Source organism: Hirundo rustica, chromosome 2, assembly GCF_015227805.2.
Source record: "Hirundo rustica isolate bHirRus1 chromosome 2, bHirRus1.pri.v3, whole genome shotgun sequence".
NCBI classification, from domain to species: domain Eukaryota; kingdom Metazoa; phylum Chordata; class Aves; order Passeriformes; family Hirundinidae; genus Hirundo; species Hirundo rustica.
In genome coordinates this window covers 102,396,199-102,424,122 of record NC_053451.1, presented here as the reverse complement: position 1 = coordinate 102,424,122, position 27,924 = coordinate 102,396,199, and the positions used below count along the sequence as shown (strand labels likewise).

The 27,924-nt window shown below is 39.5% G+C and overlaps 1 protein-coding gene across 4 annotated transcripts; it reads right to left on the bottom strand.

Annotated features, from left to right (window-relative positions):
• Window positions 1-3,587: 3,587 nt before the first annotated feature.
• Window positions 3,588-27,656, bottom strand: TXLNG (taxilin gamma). Of its 4 annotated transcripts, none has more exons than XM_040056332.1 (10): window positions 27,537-27,656; window positions 18,612-18,915; window positions 17,845-17,936; window positions 14,484-14,654; window positions 13,535-13,729; window positions 12,020-12,139; window positions 10,945-11,019; window positions 8,446-8,538; window positions 7,827-7,922; window positions 3,588-6,844 (listed from the first exon to the last, which is right to left on the bottom strand). In XM_040056332.1, the coding sequence occupies exons 1-10, from the start codon at window positions 27,639-27,641 to the stop codon at window positions 6,524-6,526; spliced, it is 1,572 nt and encodes a 523-aa protein (XP_039912266.1). In that variant the 5' UTR covers window positions 27,642-27,656; the 3' UTR covers window positions 3,588-6,523. The 4 variants fall into 4 exon arrangements, with proteins under 4 accessions (XP_039912266.1, XP_039912262.1, XP_039912263.1 ...); XM_040056328.2 differs by lacking the exon at window positions 27,537-27,656 and adding an exon at window positions 24,830-24,943; XM_040056329.2 differs by lacking the exon at window positions 27,537-27,656 and adding an exon at window positions 22,718-22,746.
• Window positions 27,657-27,924: the final 268 nt, after the last annotated feature.

Below are 27,924 nucleotides of genomic sequence, written 5' to 3'. Positions count from 1 at the left end.
GTTTTTAATTTGCAAGTAGTTTTTTCAAAAATATGTTTTTAATGCCTGAGTTGCATGTTTGTGAAACATTGGAAGATCATCATATTGAAGACATTTAGCTGAATGCCGTACGACTTTGATTTTAAAAGCTGTTGCCTCCCACAGGAACTAGATAACTGCTTATGCACTGCTGTTTGATAGTAGTAAATATAATGGAAGCTGAAGTTAAAAAAAAATAAAAAATAGAGCAGTCAACCTGAACAATGGCTCCAGCAAGATATTTATTTGTTGCATTAGACAAGAGTTAATTTTGGTGTACTTATGGAGTATACTTAGTTGAATGTGTTATTCCTGCAGGTTCATAGGTCTGGGGAGAGGAAGAACCATCAGGCTTTCCATCCACTGGCCTTTCTTTTCAAGGGAACTGTGTACAGATTTGAGACTTTTCTTTTTTCTATTGTCTGTTCCCAGAAGACCAGGTATAACAAAAACCACAGAAGGTAATCTAAAGCGAAAAACTGCCAGTTTAGAGTGACTTCCTCATTCTCAACACCTATGCATTTAATGTAATTTTCCAGTATTTTTTATCTTCAAGGTTTTCAGCCTACACCAAAGAAATCTAAATTCTTTCTTCTTTGTACTGAAATACAGCATGAATGACAATGAAACTATAAACTGTATTTTAAACCAGCTGTTTTATTTCAACAGACGTGTTTTCCGGAAGTTGAATGATAAAAATCTTCACCCAGGCTCTCGTCAGACCACACCAATACTTCTGGAGAGCAGCAGCACTGTGGCAGAGTGGTCTCTTATTGCTAATAAAGTCAAGGGCCACTACTACTGTGCATCACAAATTTTTGCTCCCACTCTTCCCTAAGAATGGGATGGTTTGCATCACAAACTCCTCTGAAGATAAACTTGACAGAAGTATTTGTTAGGAGCTGCAGGGTATTAAGTATAACTGATACTGAAATATTTTGGAAGACTGACACCTATACAACAAACCTGAGAGTGCGTGTAACTTTCCTGCATTTTGCTTCAGTGTGGCAAAAAGCAAGTTCAGGTTTTCCTTCACTGTGTACCAAGAACTGTATTTGCTTTTTTTGTAAAATGCAAGACCTTTGGGAATATTAACTGTGTGAGAACAGGTAATTTTTGCTATGTAGCCACAGTTTATGCCATTATCCATACTAATACTTTATTGTCTTCCATGTGTACGTGACGCCTCTTCACTTCAGCACTGAAGCAGCTGAACAAAGCTGTGTAAAGTCTACAGGGAACAAGTATTTAAGTCAAGCACACAGTTTGACCTCTTGCTTTATGGCCACAGAGATTTTTCATAATTCTTTCAACATCAGCTTCTGTCTTGTGAATCTCAAACCCAAAGCTTCCCCCAGTTCAAGCAGAGTCAAACATGGATAAAAATGTTTTGAGAGTTCAACTATTCTTCCCCTTTAAAAGGCAATGGATTGCTCTTTTGAAAAATCAACTGCATAAAATCCATATTCTGGAGAAAAGGGTCAGGAGAAGAGTCAGTGACCACCCGGCATGAAACAGCAGCCGCACAAAGCCAGCAAAAGCTTTGATGAGCAGGATTTGTAAAACAGGCAGCATGACCAAGATCAAATGGTTTTACATGAATACAGGCAGAAAGGGTAGAATCCAACCAAACACCTCCAACAAATTACACAGATTAAACACCAGTATCACCATGGACTTGGCAGAACTGAGGTAGTTATTTTGACCCTTAACACCAGGGCGTAAATCTGGTGGAAGTGATAGCGAACTACCAACGTGGAGTATCTGTCACATGGCTATATTCAGATTAAGTTTAAAAATGAGTGACTTAAATTCATTTCCTCAGCTTGAAATATGAGATGTAAGAGAGTGTTTAAATTTGTAAAGGCTCTAAGAGGTTACTTTCTTGAAGTGGAGCTGTAGAAGCAGTGTTCTTGGCAGAGTCTGGAATTACACAAAGGCCCGCTTCAAGTGTTCCAGTCCATGAGACAAGCACAGCTCCCTGTTCGAACAAGAAATCCAAAACAACGTGCAACCCCAAAGCTAAAAGGTAACAAACAGTTTTAAAGGAAATTAAAATAAAGTCTTCATGGGCACCACAGTATTCTTCAATTACTTAGAAGTTCAGGCTTGATGGGTGCCAGAGTCAGCAAGGTCTGTAAAAGCTAGCACAGTAAGATGAAGCTGAGGTAGGCTGTTAGAAGGAAAATACAACGTTCCTTCAGGAAGAAATGTCTAAACAAGGAGAAAAAGGCGGAATTATCAAAATTTAACATTTTAAAAAAAACCAAACTAATCTAAACCAGAAAGGAACAAAAAATATCTGTGAGGAGTAACTTTCTGAAGGCCTAAACCCAGGTATGTATGACTACATCAAACACAGGTGCCCGGAGGGCTCAGAATGCAGCTGGTGAAAGAGGTTCTCCCCTCAGACCTACTCTTCACTAGACAAGTACAGCTCATGTGGGTGAACATGTTTGCATGTGCACTAGCAGGAGAGACTTAGCACCTGATTAAAAAAAAGGAAAAAGCAAAAATCCCCAGCTATTAACTGCAACCAAATTTCTCTCTAGCAAAAGCTTGCAAATCTGACCAGTTTTTGTAAGGAAAACTGGGAAGATCCAAGGAAATACTAACAGATTTGACCTCTGTATCAGCATGCAGTGACAGAAAGGAGAAAGGTGTTTACACAGGAACAGAGGCAGCAAGCACCTCTAAGGAGACAAGTCTGAGAGACAAAGGAATACTCTGGAGTACAAGGAGAGCAACTAAGACCAGACAGTGTAGTTGGATTTCAAAACACTTGGCACAGCTCTATAAAAGGCTCACGGCCAGGACCTCTGTTGCTCACCTTTATACAATAAGTATCTTCAAACAGATTAACAAATTTTTTAAAATTTAAAGATTAATACTATCTTCAAAGAGTCATAGAGCACATCAGAGTATGTTGTTGTAGTTCCAAATACTACCCTAGAAAAAATACACATAAAGGAAAACTGAGCTCAAAACCACTTCCAAAACAAAACCTAGTTTAGGGAAGTTGCCAAATGTTAGAGCATATAGCAAAAAAAGGGAAACAGAACACTTTTTAGTATTAGGAAACTGCGAGGGAGTGTACATTAGGAAGAAATGACCTCACAGAGTATGACAGAATGTGGAGCACCTGATTAACTTACTAGGAAACCTTGCTTTTTAGCATAAATCCCCACGTTTTTTGCAGTGCACCCACCTGAACAATGATGGACACATTTTTGGAGAGAAGGCATGAGCAGAATTTGAAGCAGGCAGGGGCAGGTTCAGCCAGAGCTCCTGCCCTTCATGGTCCAGTTGACTCTCACCTTAGACACTCCAGGTGAGGTGAGCAGAGTGCAGCACCTACTCACCCCTTGCCCCGGGCTGCTCCCACCAGATAGCACCAGGAATGTGCAAGTCAATGTCACAGACCCCAGGGCAGCTCACTCCAACAATACACTTGAAATTGAATTTCATAGATTTTAATTTTCACTCTTGACTTTTCAAATAAATACAGTTTCAGCAGATTCAGTTAGAAGACATGAGTATGATGTTAAAGAAAAACTCAGAGTCCAATATATTAAGCATACTTATTTACTTAATCTATACAGAATTGAGTAGATAAAATTTCAGATTCACATTAGTGAAAAATCTCTACAAAATGTTTTTGAAAAGCAAAACAAAGACTGCCTGTTCATTTATCACTTTTCCTCATGAAAGCAGACATGGGTTGTAAAAATAAAGCAGTGTGTTTAGCACAAACTAGATTTCTGCATCACTTTTTTCACAGTTATTTCCATCTACAGTCCAAAGAGGTAGATTTTCTGCAACACCTGAGAATTGAACTGTAACATAACCAGGTGTAATGAAAGGAAGGACAAAACAACACAGATACAGCCCTAACCTACGTGTGTACGTATACACGTATTTGGGTCTTGAATCACATACAATTTAGCTTTTTGCAGCTTAATCATGGTGAAACTGTCGATCAGGCCCCAGTTCTGACAATTAGACACACTCAGGCTACATCAGTTTACATCCCAAGTTGAATGTTTTGTAGTAGTGGGAGAAAGGCAGTAATACAAGTTCACTTAAAAACCCTACTGGAGCCCCTTTGGCTGCAGCCTGGCAGTGCAATAGCCTGCAGTATGGCAGATGAGTGACAGTGCTGAGCTTATCCCTAACATCAGCTTGGATTTTTTTTTAGCAATACTTTTTAATCAATGCATGAAACTTCGCTGACTGGTTTCAGGAGGCAAAGTACAGCCTGCCTTGGCCAGATAAGTTGCTATGATAAGGGTATGTTGAGAGTAGAAAATAGAGAAAATATCCCCGTTCTAAAAGCCTTTCACTTGGGGCATTCCACTTAATTTACATATTTAGCCAGTGACAAAGATACTTGTATTGCTGTTCTATACATCTCTCGTGTCTCTAAAAGCCCTTTCATTTCTTCTTGTAGCAGGGTCCAAAAACTCACTCTTGCCTCCATGTAAAACAAGCACTACAGAAAGAATTGTTCAGAATACAAATGTCCAAATAATAAATTGTAAAAATAGAAAACTGCATGTCCTACCTTGCCAAGGTTATGATGCACCAGATACAAAGTTTTTTGCTTTTCCTCAGGAAAATTACATCTTACTTAGTGTTAGCTGAAAACCAGTTCTCACAACACCTGTTTTTAAAAGCTTGATTCTATTTGACCAGCAAGTCTGAAATATTTCTTTCCAGTTATTTTTATGCTATACGGTTTGCATGATGAACATTTCAAAGCTCTGAATCAAACCTGACTGACTGCTCATTGCTACTTTCTTTTCATTCCTGCATTGCGCTTGGACCACAAACACCAAACCCACTCAATCTAGGAGAAAGATGGCCAACTTCCCATTTGCTCCACTTCAGAAATGGAAGGTTTGCACAGTTCCTCATAGTGGTATGAGCTAAACCACATGTATTAGGCCTTACATAACCTTTCTCTCCAAGATAGCTAAGTTATTTCAACGTACATTACTACAGGAAAAGGACTGGGAGCTCAGTGCAGCCTGAACATTCAAGTAATTTAGCCACTAAACTGCCAAGGGCAATGGGGGGTGGGAAGCTCGTTGAGATGTGCTTGATTCACTAATCCCCTCCCAAGTAAGTGCAAAAAACTTTAAGTACCAGAAAAGGCTACACATGTTCATATTTCTTAAAATTACAGCAACCAAAACTAGAAAGTAAATGCATGGGAACTAAAGTTTGGCATAGCTTGCAGTTAGATCACATTGCCTTGCCAAAAAATAAACGTTGGTCCTAAGTTCCTTTTAAGAAAAGAAGTCATACTATCAATATCAAATTTTCTAGGAAAATACAATATAGTTTAAGGTTAACAAGGGGGCTTTGCTTGTGGTACGTTAGTGTAAGAATGTGAAGTACCATCTTTACCAGACAGCCTGACTGGGAAGGCACTCTGCCAACTGGTGCAGCTTTGAGGTTGAACGTGCAGGAAATTCCACGTTGCACTGCAGCAGATGTATCTGAATCTTCATGTTCAATTACAACCAGTATAGTCTTACTAACATTTAAATACATCGCATACCTGGCTGTTAGAGGAAATCTATATGCCAGACTCTTGTCTTCCATACTTCTGGCATAAAGTGTTTTATTTGCCAGCTCTTCAGATAATCCACAGGTTTGCTCAGACATGAATGGATTTCTCCAGTCAGGATAACCCTGGTGGACACACTGCAGCTAAGAGGGAAGAATGTGACCAACACCTGTGCAATATAGGCTCCCCGGCTGCAAAATCCCACTCGGTAGCATCACGGTACATTTACCCACATATTTATATTTAATATGTTCACAGGTAGGGCAAATAGTCCAAACTAACCTTTACAACACAACCCTGAGACATCTGCAAGAAGCTGTACACCCTGTTTCACCAGCTGCAAATTAATGTATTTCAAAGCTGTTTTTTCATACCACAAAGTACATAAAACCCTTTAAACATATCATTTACTATATTCTGGACCTTTACTTTTTCATTCATATATATGAAAACATATATAGGGGGAAAGCTGACTTTTTTACTGGCCATTAGACAATCCTTATGTAGATAAATTTACTGAAAGAACTGATAACCTACTGAGTGGCAAATCAATGAACAAAACCAGAGTGCTGTTCTTTAAAACAGAAGAGTGACCTGCTGTCACCATTTTCCCCAGACGATATTAGATCTGTACACAGTCTTCCATGACAGTGATTTGTGTTGTGGGGAGGAAACACATGCATCCTTTTATGGAAAAATATTTTCTTTTAAAAAATGAGGCAGATGTGCAACACAGTTGTGGAAAATTTATAGTTTAAGCTATTTAAAGCTGCTATGCAGCTTCCTGTACCACATAAGTCCAGTAGTTCTAAGAAAATACAGATATGGTAGAAAAAGTAAGAAAATTTTCACCACAAAACCAAATAGTTACCACCAACAGAGAAAGTTATACACAAAATATATCTCTCAATACAGTGTTTACACTTCATTTTAGTCTACAGATTCAGTGCCAGGAACAGGACTTGTTGAGACAGTCTTTTCTGAGCTATTTCCCGCACGCGATTCCGCATCAGGTTGGATTCCGGGTTCCGTGTCAATGGGAGTTCCCAGCTCCTCGTGGGAATTGAGTGTGCAAGACTGCAACACCTGCACAGCCAGATCCACATCTGCTTCTCTAAGAGAAACCTGCTCCTTGAGCACTTCCACCTTCTCATTCAGCTCGTTCCTTTCCGTCTGAAGGGCCCTGCATAGCTTCTCCAAACGCTCCAGTTTTATTTGAAAGCCTTTGTATTCTTTATCTCTTACAGTTTTCTAAAGGACAAAGGAAATAAAAACTCTGTGATACAATCATTTCACCTCCTTAAATTAATGAAAAGAATTACCACTATTTAATCCTGAATATTAAGTCTTAATTAATCCAGTAGACCAAATTCCAGCTGAACTAGAGCCAATTTCCTCTGAACACTTCACCTAGCAATGAGCTGGAGTGGCAATGGATGCCTTTCAAAACAAGCAATGAGAACTACATAACCCCTTAATGCTAACTGTAAGTAAGGGCAGGGCATCAACCAGGACCCTAACAGGAAATCCCATAACAGTCAACTACAACCCAAATAATGGCAGCTATAGGGAGAAGGGCACAGAAGTAGGAAATCCACAATCCATCAGCAGAATCCAGGCCAGAGTGTACCATACTCATGGCTCTCCTAACCAGCTCCTTGTAAGACGGGAGGGAAATATAAAGAGCACTATAGCAGATCCTACTCAACCAAGCACAGTTTGCCAAGGCCAGACCTCACATACCTGAACCAGACCTCGACAGTGCAGGCACAGCTCCTGCCACACTACAAGTAAGTAATGGCATTTTGTGACTTCAAAAGCATCAGCAATGCAAAAAAGCAATTGATCTCTCACACAGGGGTTACTTCCTTCAGGTCAATCTTGTGCATTTCAAACAGATTTCTATCACAGCACTCGTTGAACTTTGCTCAGCATATTGAAATACAGTCAATTCCTTCAGCTTGTGTGATTTCATACACATTATCCCACCAATTAAACTGTAAGCAAAGATGAGGCACAATTTTTCTTGTGCCATCAGCTCAGATTTACAAAGCAGCCTTCCATTTTCCATGCCTGATGAGGACAATAACTTACATCACAGGAAACATAATGCAGACAATCCAAGAAGAGGCTACAGTGCATTACTTCCAGTTCTCTAAAACCGAGAAACTGTATGAAGTTGTCTAGGACTAAGGCTCTAGCTGAGCTACATTGCTGCTTAAAAGATGATTACCTCTTCAGCCATTTGCAGAAGAGCCTTGTTGTTGTTTTCCCATTTTGTACGCCACACAATGGTTTCCTTTTCCAGTTTCTTAATCTTCTTTGTCATCTACAAAAGATAAATAAAAGATTTAATTTTGTGGCTTGTGTTGCAGCGTAGATGGTTTTACATGAGTAATTAGACTTCTTAGCATTACTTTCCAAGTCCAGTTTGAACAAGTTGTTTTTGAAAAGTGCTTCTGCACAGAATCAACCTCACAAATACAGATTCTGCATTCAAAGAAAATAATACTGAGTCTAAAATGAAACAGGCTATCAACTTTCAAGAACAAGTAATAAAAACCTCCAGGAAAAGAAGTTTTAAGACATAAGCACAGCCAAAGAGAATGAGAAGCAATATTTGGTAAAACACTGAAATTACAATTTAGGTATTACTTCAGTATGCCAAAATACAGAAAAAAAAAATACATTTCTCTTCCATAATTCTTATCTCTATCTTATGATCCACATTAAATTGTCAAAATACTCTTTATATTTTCAGAAGGCAAATGCTCATAAAATCTAAAACGCAACCCACTAACAGCATGCATTTCTGTATTACTTTTTATGAAACTAGGTAATCCTATAAATACCTTCTCCATTTCTTGCCTGAAAGTTGTAAAGAGCTCATTACTTTTTGCCATGGTGGTCTGGAATTCTTCAAACTTATCCATGTAAAGAGAAAGCTATTGGAAAAGAGGCATGGACATTACTCTGAAGTGTACAGAAATATAAAAATATGTACATACACAGCAAAATGAAACTGGAAATAGTAAAACATGAAATTCCTTAATTTTTTTTTTAAATTATACAACCATTTCCATTTGAGGAACACACAGACCTTGTCTGAAAATGTGCTATTCAAATTATATGTGAAGTAGAATTCTGTGTTTATAGAACAGCAATATATTCTGAAGTAAAAAGAATATCATGTTTAATAAAATGCTGGAAGACATCACAGTTCATCACTACCTCATTTTTACTTCCCCACTGGAAAAAAACCAACTTCTGTGGACATACACATATACAGGAAATTCAGCACCTGGTTGGTGAAATTAAAACTTAGGAATTACCTACTTTCCACCTTAACCAGCCAAAGCTAATAACCAAGGCTGGGACAAAATAATCAGGATTGATTTCAGAAACCAAAATACACATTCACAACCAACGTAATATGCCCAGTGAACAAAAATCATGGTAAGTGAATACTGAAAAAAAATTCACGTAACAGTGAAAAAGCATTACACTTTTCAAAAGTCAAGAGCATTAACATTCAATGTCAGAAAATTTTCTTGCCCTGCACCACAAGATAAATCACCAAGAGCTTCAAATTATGTTTAATAACATAGCTTTAAAAAAAAGATTCTGAATCAGCGTGTGATTGGATGTTCTAATACATGACCATTTCACAGTAACTTCTTATCCCCAGTGAAGAGTAGTAGGTTCTCTCAATTCTTACACTGGGGTTTGCAGGACAATACAATTCAGAGCATAGAAATATTGTGGTTTGCTCTATGAGTAAAGGGAATTTCATAACAGGAATTATGCTTGTCAGCAGTACATCATGACTCTCTGCCATTACTGTCACTGAACTTTCTAGCTCATCTTATTCTACAAAAAAAAAATCTGTTGGCCTCAAGAAACCACTAACTATGCCCACTGAACGACATAAAACAACAAGAGAGGCAGATTTTAAATAAAGGGTAACCCTTGGAAAAAATCACAGAAGACTAAGCATGGTTAAAAACCAATCTGGAAGTATCTGGATATTCCTGTGTTCAAGTCCAATGGAGATGTGTGTGATTGCATCTAACTACATACATACACACATGCTTCAAACCTAACTCCTGGAAAGCCTGAAAAAGAATTGGGTACAGTGTGTGTGAAAAAAGGGTGTGGAATAGCTTTCAAAGACACTGTCATGGTTTAAGCCCCACTGGCAACTAAGCACCACACATCCCCACTCCCCACCCCAGGGGGATGGGGAGAATCAAAACTGTAGGCAGAGGTAAGAGCAGTTTAGTAATTGAAATAAAGTAAAATACAATAGTAACAGATGATGATGATAATAATAAAAAAGAAAAAAACCAACTGATGCACAACACCGTTGCTCACCACCTACTGCCCAATGCCAGATCTCATTCTCAAGCCCACATCAGCCCCTTTTCTGGGTAACTCCTCCAGTTTTTATACTGGGCATGATATTCTCTGGTCTGGAACACCCCTTTGGCCTTTTGGCCAGGGTCACCTGTCCCAGCTGTCCTCCCAGTTTTTTGGGGTTTTTTGTGTACCTCCTCATTAGCAGAGCATGAGACATAAAACAGCCCTCGACTTAAAAGTAATCACAATTTATCAACAGCCAAAACATCTGTGTGCTATAAATGTTATTCTTATAGTGAATCTGAAACACAGAACACAGACATTTACTCTATTCCAGCTGAAATCAGGACAGAAACTTCATACAAAACCTCAAAGGAAGCAGTAACAGATACACAGTGAAGAGAACAGCTCCTGCTTCCCACTGCTCTGGTATTGGTTCAAACTACCATTTCCCTGTGCCTCGTGCTGAGCTCACGTGCAATTAGTGACTGAAAGTGATCCAGAACCAAAACACAAAAATTGGAGGCCATCTCTCCTCTCTCAGAGGGGATTTTGCTGCAGCATTCACATTACAAGAAAATAAATTGAAGACTGCAGGGTCTGTGGCCAGAGATAGTCAGGTTACTAAATCTGAATAACCACAGGGATAAAAGGGACATTGCTTGCTCTCAATCCTCCACAACAGGTGGTGATGGAAACAGTAAGAAACAGATTCTAAAACCTGCCTGAATAAAAATCCCCACACAACTCTTTACAGTCACAAGACAACAGTATTTTCAGAGAAGCCATGCTTTCCTAAGCTTTTCTTCTTAACCTTTCCTATATTCTAGTCTTTGTAGTATTAACACTTAATTTAGAACAGCACTAACTCCAGAAATTCAATGCTGAGCAAGATTTTTCAGATGTTGCCTTATGTTCACCACAGTCACAAATCTCTTGGTATTTTCTTCTTGGAATTGTTACTGAAGATCTCTGCATTAAAAAAAAGATACCTGCTGCTTCAGCTGAGCTTCCTGTTGCTTCATCTGTTCACATTTGTGTCTGGATTCCGTAGCTTCTTTTAGCAGCTAAAAAACAATGCAAAAAGTCATATAATGAAAGAGAAGTAATCCCAAAAATGGCTTAACTCAGTCTATGATTAAAAATGAACAAATATTAGCATCACCTAAGGGCTATTCAACCATGTTTTCTCACACAGACTTTTTTTATTACTATACTATATTTTCATATATACAATTTAAAGCATGTGATAGCATGCAGAGTTTTACTGAGACATTTCTCTGACCAGTAATGTGAGTCAATGTTTCTATTTCTCTAGCAAGTTTGAACTGCTAAATTATGAATAGTTAATTAGCAAACTGTATGTTATTTATAACTGTTTGGAGCCTCTCTAATTTATTTTCAACTTTCATTTCTCCCAGTCACCATATTTTCTTTGCAGACTAGTTCAAATCAATTTTACTTCAACTTGACATCATTTCATAGGTTCATGTTTGAAGATATTTTTACCTGCTTATGACTCAGAAACTATGTTCAAAAAAATAGAAGAATCCAACACTAGATGGTCATTTTAAGATTATACAGAAAAAACAAGGTTTTTTGTCTAGTCAAAGAAGTTTGTCTTCTTTGGAAGAAAATTTCTTGGAAGACTGCAAATACATTGTTGATTATCATCATACAAATAAAACATCACACACAATTTGGGGGGCAAACAGTGCAGAAAAACATGCGCTTTATTCTGTATTTGTTATTTCTTATAGCATAAAAACAGAGCTTACAATTCTTGACCATAGAAAGTACCTTTGGTGTTTTGCAGCATGTTCCCCAGTCTAAGAGAAATTTAAATGATATTCAGCATATTTGCTGAGAAAATGCAAACAAGTAACATTACTTGCCTGTTAGCATTAATGTTCCAGGCATCATATACAAAACTTAAATCTCAGTCTCCTTGTTGAAATGTACCCTAACTTTGAAACTATGGCCCTCAATTTCCTGTATTTGCTTGAAAACAGGCAAGGTCTGGTTTGATGGGTTTTATTTCTCTTAACATATATAGAGTTCACTTACAAACTCCCGTTCTCGCTGATGTTTTTCCTCTGCTTCTTTAATAAGTTGGGTAGTTTGCTGAAGTTTGGCATCCACAAGTTGCTGTTGCAGTTCCTTATGTTTAAACACTTGATCAATATGCTACAGGAAAAAACAAAATCATAGTAGTCAAATACAGACTGTCTGCTGGTCAATGAAGGCAGGAGTAGTGTTTGGGGAGATGCACATTATTTAGGAGTTTCATGCAAAAGAGAAAGTGGTAAAAGACTGTTTGACATGGCTTTTTTTCCTTTTATATGCTGTAATTACCCGTTTTTGTCTTCCATGGAAGCCAGGTGCCTGTTTCATTAAGTTGGTGCAATACCGTCACTTCACACCACACATTTCAAAACTCCTGTAATAAGCAATCTACATCCTTGGTTCTAAAGTTGATTTATCTACTTCTAATCCTTACTGTGTTACTTCTAAAAGCTATAGTCTTCATAATTAAAAAGCTCAAAATGAGCAAAGTTTGCAACAACAGTTTATTTAACTCATGAAATCACAAATCATTGCATTCTACAGTCTTACTTCCATCCATAAAGTAGCACAAGGCAACTTCCTATCTTTTCGCTATATAGTCTCAAGGTAGATACAAATATTCCATGATTGCAAAAGGTAGGGAATTACCTTACAGAGAGCTTTCTAACTGATCCAGATTAAAAACAAAACAAAAAAATAACCTTTCAGAAACAGTTGAAAAATTATACTCCAAACCTCCTGTGCTAACTTAAGAACCAGCCAACTAATCTTAGCTGTAGAACTCCATGCAGCTCAGTTCTTTCTTGGACAAGAAGAATTGGCTGTTTTCCATCACTGTAGCTTAGAGCAGCTAGCTCACATCCTGGTGCCAATTAAAGACAGCTCAGTTAGCCCTAAAGCAGAGACATTTCCATTACACCAGGCCAAATATGCTCTTAAAGCATGATAGCTTACTTCGATTCTGTGCCAACAAGAACAGCTATGTACACAAAGGAGATTCCTCAAAAGACCCCAACCTTAATGAAAAGGAAGAAATAAGACAGAGTAACTCTAATATCCCCTCCCACTATAATGTGAAATTATAATTCTGCAGAGCTTCAACTATTAATACGTATTTATGTTGGAAGTAACCTTTGGAAGCCATTTCATCCACTCAAACTAGGGTCAACTTCAAAGCCTGATCAGGGTACTCACACCTTGCCCAGCTGGGCTCTGAATATGACTAAAAGCAGAGGTTTGACAATCTCTGGACAACTTATTTCTGTTTGATTACTTTCATTGTGAAAGACCTTCTCCAATGCATCTTGAACTTAGATATTCAAAACCAGGAAGGGCAGACAGTGAGCCAAACAGCTACTAAATTTCTCGTAGTAGTGAAGTAAAAAATATTAAAAAAAATATATATATATAAAATGGCTGCAAAACATAAAGGGTTTTCTCCTCCTTTTCCAATGATTATCTGATCCTTACAGTCAAGGAACTAATACAATCCCATTACAAGTGTATTGTAAGCACCTCTTCTCGCAATGCATACTGTTCAATGAGTTTCTTCAGTTTTTCCCCCAGTTCAATGTTTTCCTGACGGAGCTTGGCATTATGTATATCATGCTGTTCCAGTTGGGCCTGAATTTCATTCAGTGTGATCTGGAAGTGTGCCGTTGCTTCTTTCCGTCTTTCTTCTTCTTCACGCGCTTGTTGCATGTTTTCTTCCTTTTATGAATAAATATTCATAAAATATTTAAAGATAAAACATTAAAAGTGTTCAGGTCAAACCATGCACTTTTTGAGTCAGAAACAATGGCAGTAATTCACTTCTGTACAGTTTCAATTTCTAGAGAGCTAGAACTAACATAAGCCACAATCATAATATGCCATGCTGACTACCCAGGCAAAGTGTGCAGAAAAAGAATCCAGAAATTGCAAAACTTTTAGAAATTTCTGTCTTTACCAATATGAACATTATTCAAAGGCTGGTATTAAGATGCTACATAACTACCTTTGCAAGTGTCATTATTATTCAGATGTAAAAACCAGCATTGATACTATAATGCAATTTTCTACAGCAATCACAGATTCTAATCTTGGCTCTCTTCCATTTCACTCCCATCGATTATATTCTTATAGAATGAAGCTTTTTGGTTACCCTGCCATTTCGTGCTGCTATTATTTCACCTGTGCTATTTTTTCCAGCAGTTATCAGCACTGCTCCCAGAAACAAATATGACAAGATCAAATACTGCAAGTAATGTGAATTGGTTTGAGGGGAGAAAGGGGGATCAGCAAGTTAACTATCCCTGTACTCCTTACCTTAAAATCAGCTACACTTATAGTACATGCCACTCACCCCCTACACATACAGGAAATGTGCAAAGTGACAAGGAAAAAAGCAGCAGTCCTGATTGCAAGCAGTGATCTGTAAGATGTCCATCCCCAGCAGCACTGTCATTTATGTCAATAAACTAACCTTCAAAGTTTTGTTATGACGCTGAAGCTCCCGACAGAGAGATTCCAGTTTGCTACGTGCCAAAATGGCCTTGCTATGCTCACTCTGCAAGTGGACTTTCTCCTTCACAACTTGTGCTTGCTTCTTCTGCAGTATCTTCATTTGCTTTTGAACATTCCGGCTCTCCTCCAACTATAGTTAGAGAGTAAATTTGTTAAATAAACATAGGTGAAACCATCTTTATGCATCTAGATGAGCACACTGAAGAAACTTTTGAACATTTTGGATGAAAACAAGGAAGTAAAATTTCATTAAAACCTCAAGTTGATCTTAAAGAGAAACTGCCATCATCCATCCAGACAATTCTAAATGTATAAAGACAGAAAATGAAAATATACAAATTCCAATTTAACATCTGCCTCTGAGGAACAGGCAGCATGTACCAGTTGTTGACTATAAGCTATCAGCCTACCTTCATCTACAGAGCTAAGAGTAGCCCTCTGAAAGGAAGATGTGGCAGATACAATTAAAAGCCAACTGAGACTGGCTTTTCAACAAGTCACAAATTTTCCCACTCTTATCTTGAAAGTACACGCAACTGTTTAGCCAACAGGTCTTGTTTTTGCTATCAAAGAGAAAAACCACAGAACTGTATAGAGCTCCTTGTCAGCAGGAGTTCCTACCAAGGGCAGCAGTAATTGGATACAAGTTTGTAAAATGCTGTGGTATTCCAGAAAAGAACAGACAAAACTAACAGCGCTAACAAATCAAGTCAGTTACTATTACAACTACATAGCCCAGACATTAAGAGATCTGCAGTCTCAATCATTTGAAGGAAATTTCTGTTCTATTTCCTTTAGGCTGTTTACATGGTAGATGACAGTTTAACTCTGTATGCGTATTTAAAAATCTATTCTATGAATATCCAGTGAAGAGAAGTTTCTTGCATTAATATCTCACAGAGTATGTTCCATTATACATGATTTTTGGGCTCCCTGAGAAACCATATTATTAGAGTCCATTTCTTTGCAAAGAAGGCAACAATGTTAAGTGTTACATTGCTCCTTATTATATAGTGCCTCAGCCTTGGAAACCACAGGAAAAGAGGGCTGGCAATGAGGAACATCACTGTGACAGAAGAATAATACAATGCTGGTTTTCTGAAAGAGCTCAAAATAATGCTAAAGCACAAAAGAAAGAATAAAGTTAAGGACCTCCATGACAACAGTAAATTAAATGTGTATTTCATGTAGTTCAGGGAAACCAAATACTAGGGGAGTATTTTCACATCCAAATATAAAAAGCCCTTTTCTTGCATGGCCAGAAAACACAACTTCAAGTGGTCGTGCTGTCTGCACACCTCTGAAACTTCAGGCCTGTAAAAGTGTGCCAGTGTGAGACGTATCACCAAGGATGTAAACCTCCCTGCACCACAGGCTGATCTCCTGATAGATTCCAAATTACGGAAAAAAAATTGTGGAAGATCTTTTGCCAGGAGAGAGGCATTCCTACCTTCATTGTACAGTCCTTTTCATGAGACACCACTGAAAAACCTGACAGTGAGCTTTAAAGATGATGAATCTTTAAAAAAAGAAAAAAAGCATTGTAGGTGCACTGTCATAAACAGTTCAAACCTCTGCTGGCATTAAAGCTGACACCTATGCCAGTGGTTCTCCACCACTATCTTGAAGAAAAGAATGCATCTTGAAAGGGACACAACCAGATCCGACCTAAACATTCTAAGTGGAACAGGGGCATTCCTCACACTCATTTAGCTGAAACAGAGCTATTTTTACACCCAGACAATCTCCCACCCAGCTCCTCAGCCATTCTGAGCATCATGAGGAAGGCAAGTGGTTTTTAGGATGGCAACTAAATGCTTACTCTGCCTGCAGCCTACTGATCCTCTCCTGGGAGAGCAAAAACCTTAACAAGGTCACAACTCTTCTAACTACCTACTAATGTTCTTCTTGAAGAACATTACAATTTATCTGGTCTAGGTGCTCCCTACTTGTTTTGAGATCTTTCCATCAGATCTCAAAGTGAAATAGGGCAGACTCTTTTCTTTCTGCAGAACTGAGGGATTCATACTGGCCTAGCTCCTACTGCAGGCCCTCATCACCACTGTGAGGTGACATGGGAGCTGTTTGCTTAAACAGAAAAGACATCATATGCACAAGCAATTGCTCATAAGGAAAAACTAACTTACGACATTTTTCTCTCACAATATTGAAGCTCATTTTTAGGTGGGTTCCCCATCCTTGAGTTACAATTCAGAACTATCATTGTTTCTCATTTAAATGAAAGTGACTTCTTAGAGAAGTTGCTGGTTTTAAAGGAAATGCACTCACACGAACCAAGAGCACACAAGAGCAACAAAAACAAAGCAAAAATGTAACAGACCTCCATGGAGGACCCAGGATTTCCATAACAGAACTAATCTAAGTATGTCCTTAAGTAATCAATATTGCCTCTGTGAGTAAGGACCACCTGCTAGATCATCCTCAAAGGAAAAAAAAAATTTCAGAAGAGTTATGCCATGTTATGCAGCCACTTTCAGCCATTTTCAGAAATATCTGCATATGATACACTTGACAGCTACAGAGAGAAAATTTTTGTAACCTCTTCAGTTTGCATTCATTTTATAACTACAAATACGATGGGAAAACATATACACACAACATTGCCAGTCTTTCCATTCCTGTCTATCCCTGTCTGAAGAAAAATGAGTCAAGCATTGTCAGCTCCAAGAACATTCTGGAAAGTAAACTTACGAACCCTCTCCTCTAATCCCCCAATTTTGTGATCAATTATTTTAGAGAATAAACTACCGTTTAGCCTACTTGAGGCAGGAGTGCACTTTATGAACTGCTTCTTTTTGGTTTGTTACTGAAGAAATGCAACCATTTCTTTCCGTTCCTTTACATGATCAGAAAGCACAAAACAAAATTAAACCTAGATCCTTCCAAAGTCCCACATTTCCCAAAAATTACTAAAGAGTTAAATCTAACTGAACATTCACGCCCCCAAATCTCTGTATGATAGCGTGTTCTTTCTCTTTATCCTACAATGATAAAACACTAGCACATAAACGCGCTATCAATAACTAGGAAAATTATTATTCCCAAAAGAACTTTTAACTTTTCTGTTAATCCTAGTATTATGCTTCAACACCAAGTTATCAAAACCTGTTTTTTCTTTGGATTTGGGCAGTCATGTAGAAGTGAAATGACTACAAGAAAGTTTGGCTGAAGCAATACTCAGTCAGCCTGAATCACTGTAAAATACTCAAAATCACTAACTGTCCTTCATTAGTTGTTCCTGCATTCCACAGTTAATATTAACACATAAATAACTTCTGCTGTCTTGACAAATTACTTACCAGATCAGCATACTTCTTGCACAAAGCTGCCAGCTTTTCTTCTGGAGTAGAAAGTGTGTTCAAGGCTTGCATTAATAATAACACTTCTTTTCCTATAAACAGATGATAGACAATGATACTGAGGAAGAAAAACCATATACCAGAAAAGCAACCTGTCTTTAGAAGTAAAATATAGATCTGTGAGAAATTAGACTGATTTAAGTTGTTCTCTGGTTTGACAGCTGGTTAATCCTAACAGATGACAAATGGGAAGTCATCACAAGATGTCATCAGCAAGAATAAATTTGTCTAGACCTATGTACCCTTCGACAACTAGGATAGCAAAAATTACTTTAATATAAAAACACAAAAATATTTTTGTTTTATAATTGCAGAGATAAAAAGAAAAATCTGAAAAAAAGACATCTAGAAGGTTAAGTATTGGCAGATATGGTCTTAATAAGCATTTTGAATTTGATTGTCAGCCATGCTTTGGCAGCATTGAACACTGCAAGCCCAGATTTAAACCAGAACGTTAAAGTTGATTAGCAATTACCACGTTATTATTATTAAAGTTCGTGTAAAAATAGCATTGCCAGCTGAAGGAGTCTTACATATGCATTAAGAACTGTCTTTCCCAAGTAGAAGTGCACACAGTTTCTCAAAATATCCTGTTACGGGTGACAAGTTTTTGGCTACAGAGTAAATTTGAGACAAAGAACAAATCCATAGCTATTCTACAAAAATATTAAAGCCATTTAAAAATCAAGACGCCAAAGAGAACACACCCAAAGTTTTCTCTTTGTGTTTTTCACTCTCTGGATCTTGTTGGCCATCAGGCGGATCAGTACGGGCTTCTCTCCCAGGAATCTCCTCATGGGACTCTTGGGAACAGCACGTGGAGCCCGGGTGCTTTCTGTTCTTTGTGATGTACTCGGCTTCCTCCAAGGTGCCCGAGTTCTCCAGGCTGTAACAGTTGGACTGCAATGCTGTATCGGACAACTCAGCGCACTTGCTCTTCATCAGCTGATCCTGGTTATTCATCCCCATCTCCCGAGATCCAGCTGCTTCTTCCATGGCACCACCAACCACCTTCAGAATGGAAAGCAGGAAGCGGATGTAAACAGTCAAGCAAATGTGCCTAAAATGACAACTTCCACCCTTCTTTTGCATGGACAAATAAGGGTAAAATGCAAAAAAGAAAGCCTGAGAAGAAGCCTAATAAAATCTACATAAATACATTGTTTCAATGGCACAGAGCAAGAGCTTGAACTAATTCAACAGCCAAATACAATTGTCAGCTCTTGACTGGAGAAGACTGATTGTTATAACAAGAATGATAAACAGGACCAGGAACGCTTTGGAAACGGTAAAATTCCAGTCAATGAAATTATCCAAAAAAGTGAATATTAACTGGCTTCAGGCTTGGACTCCCACTGCCTATGATTTTTAAGAATATATTCTTTCTGCTCAATTAAACAGAACTTTCTCTAAAGATTTCCTAAAATGCTAAATGTTTAATCCCTTCACCAAAAAGTTAAACATCATCAGTTGTTTCATAACGCTGCTGTGACATGGCCATATTTTAGAGCAGAATACCTGATGTTCTCTATATTACACCATATAGCTTATTAAGCATCTGCAGACTTCTCTCTCAATCACCTGAACAGCACTCTCAATTTCTAGAAACATTTCAAGCTGATGAGAATTCCAAGGGTGTTTGGTTGGGCGTGCTTTTGTTTTGTTTGTTTGGTTACGCTGCAGAGGCTGGCACTCAGGACAATACTTGAAGGTGGTTGGGTGTTTTTTTGCTATCCATTTCCAATCCCACTGTACAACGTGCATGGATGGCTAGAAGCATGCTAAGCAGAGCTGAACTCATGGCCAAAGTAAAATTCTTGTTGATTTTTTCTCGGTGAACTGAAGGTGAATTTCCTTAAAATCATAAGGAATTATAAAAACAGAGCTTATTTATACAGTCATGCTGTTTAAGCACAAATTAATTTCAGATTACCTTACATTTTCATACTAAAAACGTGCTAATTCTTAAAGCCAGGAGTTTGCACTAGGTTTTATATTCTGCACAGGACTGTTTTCATCTTCAAAAGGTATTAGCCAACATCAAAGGAATGCAGCCAACACTAATAATATACTGTGAAATGTATTTCAACTCCAAATTTGTTCAGCATGCTTGAAAAGGTTATTTAAAAATCATTAAACAAATACATCTTTTTTTGCAATATTCATGCATAATAGCTTTGTTGTTCTCTATTCTTAAAGCAAGTCCCTTTCTTTAGACCTTATCTCGGTAGATGCATTCTTGAGGAGAGGGAATGCTAACATTGTCTTTCTCAAAGGACAATGTTTTAACAAAACTTTTTACCAGCAAATAATCTCTATAGATACTAAAAAGCAACTTTTGACTTGCCAGGGAAGATTCACATTGCACAGCTCTTCACAAGTGTGGAAATGATGCACATGCTTTATGGACAAATATAAATGCACTGCAGATTTATTCTCCAACCATGTCAGACTACATACTGATAAATGCCTACAAAGGTCATGCAGTAATTGAACTGCTGGAACAAATAGCCAATTACAAGATTTTACACCTCTGAAAAGTCATCTGTAAAATGCGCATTTTTCTCCCCTTGGCTTGTCTAAAACTGTGGGTCTTCCAGGAAGGGCTTACCCTTCTAGGATCAGCCAAATAAACACAAAACAAAAAATGTGAAAACAACACAGCTCACTCCACCTCTCTGTATGTACCAATGGCTGAAACCACGGCACAGATGTTGTCTAAAACCCAGGATTTGTACAGAAGCTGAAGACACTGTGTCACATTAAGCTGACAAGACAAGAAAGGTCAGATTATTCTAACACAACATGATACCAAGAGTACCTGCAGTACCAACAGAACAGCTGAAACTTGCAGGTTTTTTATTTGCATAGAACATGAACTTCTGATTCAGATACTTGTACCCAAGTAGTCTTGCAAAACATAGAGAAAGTCTGCTTTAAACTCAAAGTTTTGGGTGTGGCACCCAAAAGCATTAAGCATTTCCAGACTTTTTGATATCCATAGACTTTGGAGGTGTTTTTTGAAAGCAGAGCACAAAATTGACCGCGGCTCCAAGAGGAGCTGAGAAGGGCTGACTGGCTGCAGTCACATATTGAACAGCAGCAGTGCCCAAGCTTCTCTGGGCTAGCAATAACATTTGTGCAACTTGTTCTAACATAGTTTACAGCCAGATCAGTTCCTCAGCCCAGTTCACTGCACAGCAATAGGCAATCCTGCCAACAAAAGTGGAAGCAGGATGATTGGAAAGAAGCCAAAGCACGAGAGCCTCTAAAAAATAAAAGTCAATCTAATCGCAGTTAGAGCACAAGGAACTAAACACACAATTCTTTATTCTCACCACAGGTACGCACTTAACACCGGCTACTGAAGGACTGGAACGTCAACAAGATCGTGTTTATGAGCAGTCTGTGTGAGTCTGTGACTGCTCCAAACCTAGCCAACTGAAAAATTTTCACCGGTTTTTATCTGAGAAAATTCTGCTGTTTCCAGTAAAAAAAAAAGAGCAACTACTAGCAGGGGCATACATCTGACCAGTAAGTCATAAAATGACCATTTCTTTTTGAGCAAACCATCATAGTAACCTAAATGTCAATTCAGAGCTGGCAATTCACATGCATACTCTAAAGCATCTGGAAGTTTCACAAAGTGAACACCACCTCATTAATTCAGCAGAGCTTTTTGTTGAAGTCAAATTAGATGTCAGTTCAATTTTTTACTGACAATAATAATTTCTAAACTCTGAGTATTCTCTATTCTTTGTCGAAAAAGCCACAAGGACTTTTAGAATTTGACTCATTCTCCAAAGTCTAACAGAAAAGGCAGAAATACTACCAGAATACTGAACTGAAGAAAGGTTTGTGTACAAGTGTCTTCTTTCTCTCCAACATATCTGAAAATTATAAAGATGGTGAAAATATACAGAACTTGTCAACCTTCTTTTGGTTTTCCAGTGAACATGGAACAAATCCAAGCTTACTGACAAGCAAGTATGCTCCCTGCAAAACCAAAGCTCAGTGTCGCAGTAGACAGGCTTTGTAAAAATATCCAGTTTCTTATCTTAAATAAAATTACAAATTGTTGACCACTGACTAGAATATTGTGTTCAAAAAAGTGGCTCTACCAGCAGCTAGAAAAACCTAACAGCATACACACACAAAAAAAACCCCCTGAAACAAAACCCCCTTCTTCATTAAAACTCTATCTGTCAAGTTGTAGCCTGTAAGTTCTAGCAAACCTGACAGTAGCAGCACGACATATTAAAATTCTAACTTATTTAACCTAAATTAGAAAGTGTTTTCCTTTTAAAAACCAGAAGTCTGCTACTGCCTGACAGGGGCCACAAACACAAATATCTAGATGATTTCTTGACTATGACTAACAAAGAATTTTCCACATTAGCTGTAACTTTAGATATTAAAAATATTAGCCAGAAGTTTTAACAGCCAGAATCATGCTACTCAATGCTATTTTAAAAACATTTTAACTATAGGTAGTTTCAGATTTGGTCTGTATGAAGCTTCAAGCTGGAGTATAGGAATAATAAACAACACATTGAGAATGTTAAGTACTAACCCATATTAACCACTGAACTCACTCTCTCCTTACTGAGGCAGTGGTGAGAACAACCCTAACTCTTACCTCTCATCTTTTCAAATGTGTGCTTATCCGACTAGTGAACTTCTCAGTTTAACATTCCAGCCAGAACAGAGCACTTCCCACAGCACATTGTATTATAGTGCTGATTCAGTACTGACTGAATAAAACCAAAACAAAACTACCCCAGCAAAGACCTTCTACTGAAATCACTGCTACCTCTTCTAGCTGCTACCATGCTCTCTCAGCTTCCAGCCATCTTCAACCACAGGTGGATCACGATCTGACAACCCAGAGTCAGACTATTATATGCCTAGAAAGATTTACAGAGAGGAAAAAAGACTATGTTGCATGGGTAACGTGCAAATGCGTAAGATCACAAATTTATCAAAACTAAGATATGTGTGACCTATCTAGCTGTGAAACCAGCTATCACAAGATGCTGACATTTCTGAATAAACATGTCATCTTCAAGCTACTTAGGAGTTACAGGACAAACCACTTGAAGGTGACTGTAGGAAAATTACTGGCAACACTGCTCCTGCTCACCCTGAAGTTTTCATTCAGTCTTTTGTTCTGTTCCTTCAATTTATACCTCAATCAAAAAAGATGCACATCAAGAAAATTCTACCTTATTTCATACCTAAAATATCAGCACACAAGACAGATATCCCATATGTGAAAATGGCTATGATCACAAGAGCCTAAGCCAGCTCTCCTTCAAACAGTACAGCTTCAGGAACATGCACTGCACATAAGGACAGAACAGACACTTGTCCTACAGAACTTGTCCTACCACCATGCCAAAATGTATCACAAACCCACTTATTTTTTTTCTTCTACTACCTACACAAGTCTACAGCACACAACACTACCTAAAATATACTGTGATTATCAGTACCATGTTTACCTGTATTCCATACTTCTGTGCATACACATATGCAATCTTTCCCTGAACCACCTGAAAATACTTCTCTGTGCCTTTTAATAGAAAACCCCACAATTAGTAGCTGCACCAGAATCCATTTTCTCCTGTATGTTAGCCAATTGTCCTAAAAAACATAAGCATTAGCATTAATCTATGAAAACAACGCCTACATACAGTACAGTAGCAGTTGGACTGCACTGTGAAAAGACTCTTCCACCCTTAGGCTTTGGAATTGCTAATACTTTCAAGAAATACCCCAGAAGCTTTGGAACAAACATATATACATAAACCAGATTTTCACAAATGCAAAGACAACCTAACTACAAAAGTAAATACATAATCAATTTCTCAACATCAGACTCCAAAAGAGATCATCTGAATATCAGTTAACAACATTTTCAAACTTATTTCACACACAACTGGTCAAAAAAGCCTTACACCCCTTATCCTGATCCACTGCAGAAAAAGAAAAAAAAAAAAAAAAAAAATTGCAGCAAAAAAGGTAAGTCATATTTATCACAAAAGCGTATGGTTCATAACAAATATTAAGCTGCCAGCATCCCAGCAATTTAGTTTTTCCTGCTAAAAAGCTTATTTTGATGAAAACATGTATGCAATACACTTTTCCTCAAATCATTTTTTCAACAAACAGTTATGTTAAATAAAGTCATCATTTTTGGTAATAATTTTATTTGCAACTTCTGCATGAAACCCATCATTTTAAGATGTCCCACAATTTGGGTTTGAATTTCATAGCAGGTGCACCTTCAACCACTGGTCTAGACACAATTATTCAGATGCTTCTGACCACAAGACTAGCTTATTAAGGTTATTTCTCCAAGCAATACTTCTCTATACTGTGCTCACTGACCTGAATGATCACACAGTCTAATTATACCTTTCTCAAACCTAATGGCCTCTGAGGTGGCTTCCCCACTGAACAAGGATCTTAGTTGTGAGATCTGAAAGTCATTTCAAACAAACATTTCACTGTGTTTCATCATTACATTAAAAACTATGTTCTGTGCACTCATTTATCTACTTTCAAAACACCAGACTGAGGAACCTGCACCATTGCTCATCACTAGTTTCAAAGCACTGCAAATTTACAAGTTCCAACACAGCAGGATGACTATTAAGAAACAACTACTTCCTAAATTTGTGTTTTACCTTCATAAAACTCAAGATAAGACCCTGTGTTAGCAGAACTCCACCATTAAGCTTCCTGGCCTTATAATTCAAGGCCTGGTCTTTGATATTGGTTCAGAAAACATTCCCACATGACCATGCTTACAGTCCTCACTTTTTCCTGTCACTCCTAACCACACCAGGGTTTTCTGCTCTTTCAATGGCCTCATGACACATACAACATGCCTGCTTTTAAGAAAAGCTTTTTAACTTACCTGAAACACAAATGGAAAAAAACCAAACCCATCTCTTCCCTTATTTAGCTTAAGACATTAAAACAGCGGTGGTGCATCTCTCACACCCCCACACCACGATCCCAAGGCCTCCTCGTTAGGCACCGGCCTTGACAAACAGCACCCAGGATAAACTCATCCCGAACTTATTAGAAACATTGTCTGTTCCCAGGAAACAGAAACATCTAACAAGCTCATGGCTTTTAACAAACATCCTTGAAAACTATTTTTTTTTAACATGAATAGCAACCCAGGCAGAACAATATTTTTGTTACAGGGTTTTCAAGGGAAGTTACCAACTCAAACTGAGCCAGGATGAAAAAAATATTATGACTGAAGCCCTCTCTTTTGTAACTCTGTAAACAATGGTCTTAAGTGAGACCCCTTGAGCTCTCCGGATCGCGGCAGGCTGCGGCCAGCATTTCCCTTTGGGGGGCAGCTCTCAGACCCAGCAAACTCCCAAGTTTGCTATTCTTGGAGGACCACTGCCAAACGCTGGTGATGGAGCCTGGGCTGATGCCACTCCTCAATGCTCAACTCTTTGCCCCTTGAGAAGATGGAAAAGCATCCAACAGGAGCACTTCCCTGGATCTGAGGGGAGTTTTTCACAGATACATACCTGGTACACACTCCTCAAGTCTGTGCCTGTGCAGTGTAAATATGCTATAGCGAATGGACTGTGTATGCTGCTCGCTGAGATTCTCAAATGCTTTATGTCAGAGAGTGAGTGAGGCCTGTAAATGACTTACTGTTGTACTGACAGTAAATTCTACAGAACCTTTCGTTAAATTTGTTAACTGGAGGCATCGACTAAGTGCTGTAAGTTGAAGTGCTTTTGTGCCTAAACTATCAGTCAAGCCTTGGGGCTAAAAGTTTGGCAGGGGGGATTCGCTCTGAACCGTGCAACTCAACAGGAGGGTCCCCCCTTATTTCTTTTCATCCTTACCCTTTCCCCATCCCCAGCCTCCACGCTGTTCATTTGGGTTGATTTTAGTTTTAGACCGACTGATTTTACTGCGTTTTTTTCTCTGCATGCTTTAACCACACAGTAAGTAGCAGAATGAACCTCGCCAAGCAACTCTGTCAACTTTTGCTTTTATATAAAATCTGCTTTTGCCAGTGATTCTTTAAACAACCTAAAAAATTCATGACAAACACCTCCTGTAATTCTAGCAAAAAATTCACTGCAGGAACCCAAAGCTTACATGGAAGCTTTCAGGGCATTTACCCACGGGACAAAGTGCTGCGCATCTAACAAAACCTTTTTTTAATATAAGCATCTAAGACAGGTGCTAATTAAGAAAACATTTAATATAGCATGAATCACTTCCACCAATGAGGTTTCACTTCCTCTTTACTATAAACTTAATAGTTTCGTAGTCACCCACAGTATGACTCTGGAAAAAGCAGGGTAGACAAGTTCTGAATTCCCAATGCAAACAGGTCACAAGGAACCTAAAAATAATATCAAGGCAGGGGGAGGGAAATCTAGAAGAGAGTGTTGAATGATTTTTAATTCACAAAAAAAAGTACAAAATAGATTTTGCTTAACGTTGTCCACCATATTTCACCTGTTTAAAATAATTAAATTCCTTTTGACTGTATTTGAAATAATATGGAATGCAAGGTAGTTTTTCTTTTAACATCATGATCATCTGCTTTCATAATAGACATTGAAGTTACTTGCAAGTTACTTCTTAGTAAATAAGTAAAAAAATGCACACTGCAGAAGACGGTCCTTTTCGGTGAAGAAAACTAGCTCCATAGCCTGCCAGACTTCTGTAACAGCCAAATTAAGCCACCACCACCAAGTAACTTTCTGAGATATTATCCTCTGTACCATGGAAAAAAGTTACCGCTAAAAAGCCACTTGAATTTATGTAAGGGCATAGGATGAGATACTTCAGAGGCACATGAGATTAGCAAGGCAGTTCTGTCACAAAAAACACCGAGCTAGGGATGTTACGTACAGCAGCCAAATTACAGCGTATTTTAAGTCTTTGCCGTTGGGTGACCAGGTACAGATATTTTAAGCTTTTCCTAAACGGATCTGCAACCAGGAATTATTGTAAAATCACCGGGAACAGCCCTTCTTTCAATGTGGTTTCGGTAGAAAACGGTAAAAGAAAAAAAAAAAGGCCTTTTGATTTTTTTTGATTTTTTTTTTCCTATTTCGGAGATGAAGAAAAGGCTCCCGCCACCCCCGCGGGCAGAACCACCGTCCGCTCCCGCCTCGCACCTCGGCCGTGCCGAGAGAGTCCTGGGGGGCGGCGGGCGGGACCCCGGGGAGGCGGCAGGCCCCCCTCAGCCTCGGCTCCCGCCCCCCGCGCACCGGGCCCGCCACGTGCTGCCGCCCCCGGCCGCCCGCGCTCGGCAGGGACCGCCCCGCGACCCTCGGGCAGCGCCGAGGGGCCGCTCCCGACCCCGCGGGGCGAGCGCGGCTTCCCAGGGGCCACGCCGGGACCTCCCGGACGCGCGGGTGCCTCGGCGGGTCCGGCCTCAGGGACAGCCCAAGATTCAGGCTCCCGGGAGCGGCGGAGGCGGCGCGGACGCCGTCCGCCCCTGCCCCGTGCGCCCGGGCCGGGCGGCCGCGTGGGGACGGGGCAGGCGGGGAACGCCGCGCCGCGAGCCGGCGGGGCGGGGAAGGTGGAGCTCCCTCCCGCCGGGCCCGACCGGGCCGCCGCCTCACCTCGGAGCTGCCCCTTGGGGCCGCCGCCGCCTCGTTCCCGCCGCCGCTGAGGATCGGGCTCCGCCGGGTCGGTCCCGCCGCGCCGCCGCCCCCGCGCGTCGCCATGATGTGACGGCAGCATCCAAACAAGTGCCGAGCGCGGGGCACCGGAAGTGCTCCCCTGGGGCCCGCCTCCCTCCCGGTAGCGACCAATCGCCGCGCAGTCCTATGGGTCACGTGGGAGCCCTGCGCCCTCCCTGCCGCGGGGAGTGCCGGGAGTCGTAGTCCTGCCGTCGGGGAGCAGGGACGCGGCATGGCCTCGGGCGGACGGCGTCGGTGACGGCCCGTCTCCTCCCTGCCCGCGCTGCACCCCCGCCTCCCTCATCCCTGTTCCTGTCTTGGTCATGGC